The sequence below is a fragment of the Ixodes scapularis genome, unplaced genomic scaffold, assembly GCF_016920785.2.
Source record: "Ixodes scapularis isolate PalLabHiFi unplaced genomic scaffold, ASM1692078v2 PGA_scaffold7__128_contigs__length_106722199, whole genome shotgun sequence".
In the NCBI taxonomy this organism is placed as follows: Eukaryota; Metazoa; Arthropoda; class Arachnida; order Ixodida; family Ixodidae; genus Ixodes; species Ixodes scapularis.
The window spans coordinates 897,530-901,148 of NW_024609882.1; the positions used below are offsets into that span (position 1 = coordinate 897,530).

Below are 3,619 nucleotides of genomic sequence, written 5' to 3' on the forward strand. Positions count from 1 at the left end.
ATTCAACAAGTGTAAATACTCTTAATGTAATCTTCTCTCTTGCTCGTCCTCTATCTCCTTTCTTCAATATATGAAAACTCACGCTTGTCATTTGCACTTCACGAACAGTGTAAATACCCTGGACACAGTAACGTAACCAAAATTTCTTTTTTTTTTTTTTTTTTTTTTTTTTGGGGGGGGGGGGGGGGGGGGAGTTGAGGTGCCCTGGGATATCCATGATTCCCGGTGCGGAAGGGGCTGAAACCCCATAACTAAACCTTCCCCCTGGTTACGCCTCTGCCTGAAACCCCCACGAGGAACAAGCATACAGTCACAAAAGAACCACGGTTCTTCACGGTGCCAGCGCAGTGTTTTCAATCACACCCGGCCGAACTTTTCGCTCAGTTTGTTTTGGGCAGGCAGACCCTGAAGATACCTTTGTCACAAAAATCGCCAGTTGGAACACCAAGATACATAACTTCACGACTTTACATGTGACACAAAATAAGCTTCCAGCGAAGATCCGCACTTCACATTATTTCGATCGCGCCCGAGCTCTGATTGCAAGCTAGGCACAACCTGTGACATGGGGAAGTCAAAGCATCCAGGCGTCTGAGACGTGACGTGCGACGTCGATCTTTACATGGCGAGGTGAGGATGATCCAATTCTAATTATGAATGCTAGACAACCTTAATTCCTTTTCAGGTCCTCAGTGAGCTTTGGGCAGTCGTCCGATAATGATACGAATTTTCTTATTATGCGTGAAATCGCAGGCCTTCCGCAAAGCTATCCGCCGCACGTTCAGTCTCATAACTAAACGCGCCGGCTCATAAGAAGAAATTGAGATGTCCAACAAGGTAGTTGAAGGCCACGCCCTTCACAGGACCTGGATTTCCCAATTTTTTAGTTCTTCAAACCCCCGCACCCATCCAGGTGGTCCAGACAAGCGCTTCGCTCGCAACAATGGAATAATAACGGCGGCAGCAAAACAATGGGACAGGGCTCATTCCATAATCTACTTTACAAGCTTGGCCTTTCGCAAGAGCCGGATCACTTCATTGGTGTATTGCTCGGGGTATTTGGCGATGTGTTGTACATGCTTACTATCGTCGAAGGCGCACAGAGAAACGTCAAGGCCCTTTTGGCGCCATTCGTTGGCTAGATCAGCGATATCATCCAGTGAACTGACGTTATCCTTTCTGGACCCAAACAACAGCACTGGACACGTCAGCACGCTGTCGTGAACGGCCTCCGAAGCCGCCTTGTGGTGTACCGTCGACACCGGGTACAACACGGCGGCCTGTATTTTGAACACAAGCTCGAGAATCTTTTGAAGCCTCGGATCCTTGGCGAACACCTTGGAGAAGCCGACCGCGGCACCGGTGTACTCGACCAGGCTGTCGTAGACTTGAGCCTTAAACCGCGGTAGCAGGTTAGTGTACCGGCTTCCGCTCATGCCCATGCGGGCTAGGATCTCTCCCATCTGGTAGCCACCCACGCTGAAGGCATGTACCACGAGGTTTGTGTAGCTGGGGTTTTCCAGTAGGAAGTCGAGCACCTTTTCGGCCACGTGCTGGTCGTCCTTCTTGGGCAGGGCGAACTGCAGCAGGTGGGTCTTGACCGTGAGGACGTCGAATCCTTGGTCCAGGTAAAGTTTCTGGTAGCGCTGAAGATGCACGTCCTTGGCTGCCATCCAGGCCATCAGGATAGCCAGAGGGTTGCAACGACGACCGTTACTGTCTCCTGCGCTGGAGCGTATCAGGTCGCCCTGCCCAGAGCTGACGAGATCGAGCTGTCCTCGCTGGTCTTCGTTCAGCACGCTGCACACTGGCGGCTCCTTGTCGGTGAAGTGGAGTTGGAGGTTAGTGTTTATGGCTTCGGAGCGGGCTGCGACCAGATGCCGGACGGAGAGCCATTGTGTTAGCGCCTGCATGAAAAATCGGGGTTAGATCTGACGGTGTACAATACACGCGACATTGGTGATAAGGTCGCGCAGGAAGTTATAACTTCACGCGATCATGCGTTTTTTTTTTTTAGGTGCGTTTGGTTATATTGGCACTCATTCGATTTATTTGCACGTCACGGTTTGATTATTCATTGGCAGCCAACAAGGTGAGACCCGTCAAACTTACGCAGAAAGCACGGAACGGTAAAAAGCATTACAAAAAAAGGGGGAACAGTCTGTAAAACGATTTCAAAATAAAAAATGGTGACTAATACAATTTTGTGTAATCAAAAAAAAAAAAAAAAAACGCTCCTCCGTCTACCCCCCAGTCCACTGAATAGACCACGCCGTACATGAATAATTATTACTTCGAAGGATTGCAGAATAGAGCACTGCACGGGCCAGAATTTCTAGACCCGGCCCAGATCGGGCCGGGCCTAGAAATTTGCGCTCGACAGATTATAAACATGAGCCCGAAAGAGTTTGCAGGCTTTAACCTAAAAACTGTAAGCATAAAGCACGGACTCTCCCACTATGCTGGTGGAGTCCATGCGTTTTCTTTTATCAATTTTCCAAACAACATAAATCTTTTTTTCTTTTTGCGTACTGATTTTGCTTTTCGCTTGTTCGTTTTCATCGAACCTAAAAGCTCAATGAGTACGCTTTTTGATGTTAACAGTTCAGAATTTGCGGCACACGACTGCAGGCACGGCCCGAAAAACACTTTCTTCAAGCCCAAGCTTGGCCCGAGGAAATGCGTGCTTCTGGGCCCGGACGGGCTCGGTCCTTTGGGCTGACCCGGGCCCGTGCAGTGCTCTTGTGCCAAGAGGCAGGTGCCCCTCAGAAAGAAAAAAAAAAAAAAAAAAAAAAAAGAAAACGCATGGTCGTGTTGAGTTTTAGTTTCTGCATGACTGTGCACCCAAAAAACATTCTAATACAGACCACAAAAACAAAACAAACAAAAAAAATCGTTACTTCGATTTTTTTTTTTTTTTTTGACAGTTTAGTTGCATGTTGATAACGCGGTATAAGGGTATAAGCACAATGGAAAACTTCAGGCAATAGCATATCTGCCTTTGTCACGGACGGAAGGTGTCAATATGTTCAAGACTAAAATAGTAAGAGCTGAAACCACAGCTGGATATCAGAACGCATTGCGAGCCCAATGAGGGTGGGGCATATCGAACGACTGTTTCTGCATGATTGGGTGATAAGCCAACTTCTGTTATGCGGACACAATAAGCCCTGACACAACATCGCGTGAGCTCGTCGGACGAGGCCGATTAGACAGTGTGAACTGTTGTTCGAAAGATACGGATAGTGCAGATGTCGGAACCAAGGTCCCTGTGCAGCTTCATTATTAGATTCGCTCTCTCCTCAGAAACAACTACTTTCCATTGTTTTCAGAGCCGCAGTCCCAGAGCGAACACGTTGCATTTTTTGAGTGCTTAGAGTAATCATGAAGACAAATACGAATCCGCGTTATTAGCGACGCCATTATATTACGTATATCTTATCGTGAACACGTCGGAACAAAATTTCATGGATGGGACCCCGATGGGCTCTGCAAAATGGGTTGTGCAAGAGTAGGTAGGGGGACTCGCAGAAAATCCTCGGCGTCTGTCACACCGGAAAATCCTGATTGGTCGATAGGCTCACGACGTCACAGTCACGTGTGATGTCACGGCTGTGAC

The 3,619-nt window shown here is 48.1% G+C and overlaps 1 protein-coding gene across 1 annotated transcript; it reads right to left on the bottom strand.

Moving 5' to 3' along the window:
* Positions 1 to 838: 838 nt before the first annotated feature.
* On the bottom strand, positions 839 to 1,955 carry LOC115310938 (transmembrane protein 53). Its single transcript, XM_029969439.4, has one exon. It carries the CDS (start codon positions 1,911 to 1,913, stop codon positions 996 to 998), a length of 918 nt encoding a protein of 305 aa, XP_029825299.4. The 5' UTR covers positions 1,914 to 1,955; the 3' UTR covers positions 839 to 995.
* Between the last annotated feature and the right edge of the window lie 1,664 nt (positions 1,956 to 3,619).

Coding starts and splice junctions, on each gene's coding strand:
- LOC115310938 (XM_029969439.4), bottom strand. CDS start 1,913: ATGCAGGCGCTAACACAATGGCTCTCCGTCCGGCATCTGGTCGCAGCC.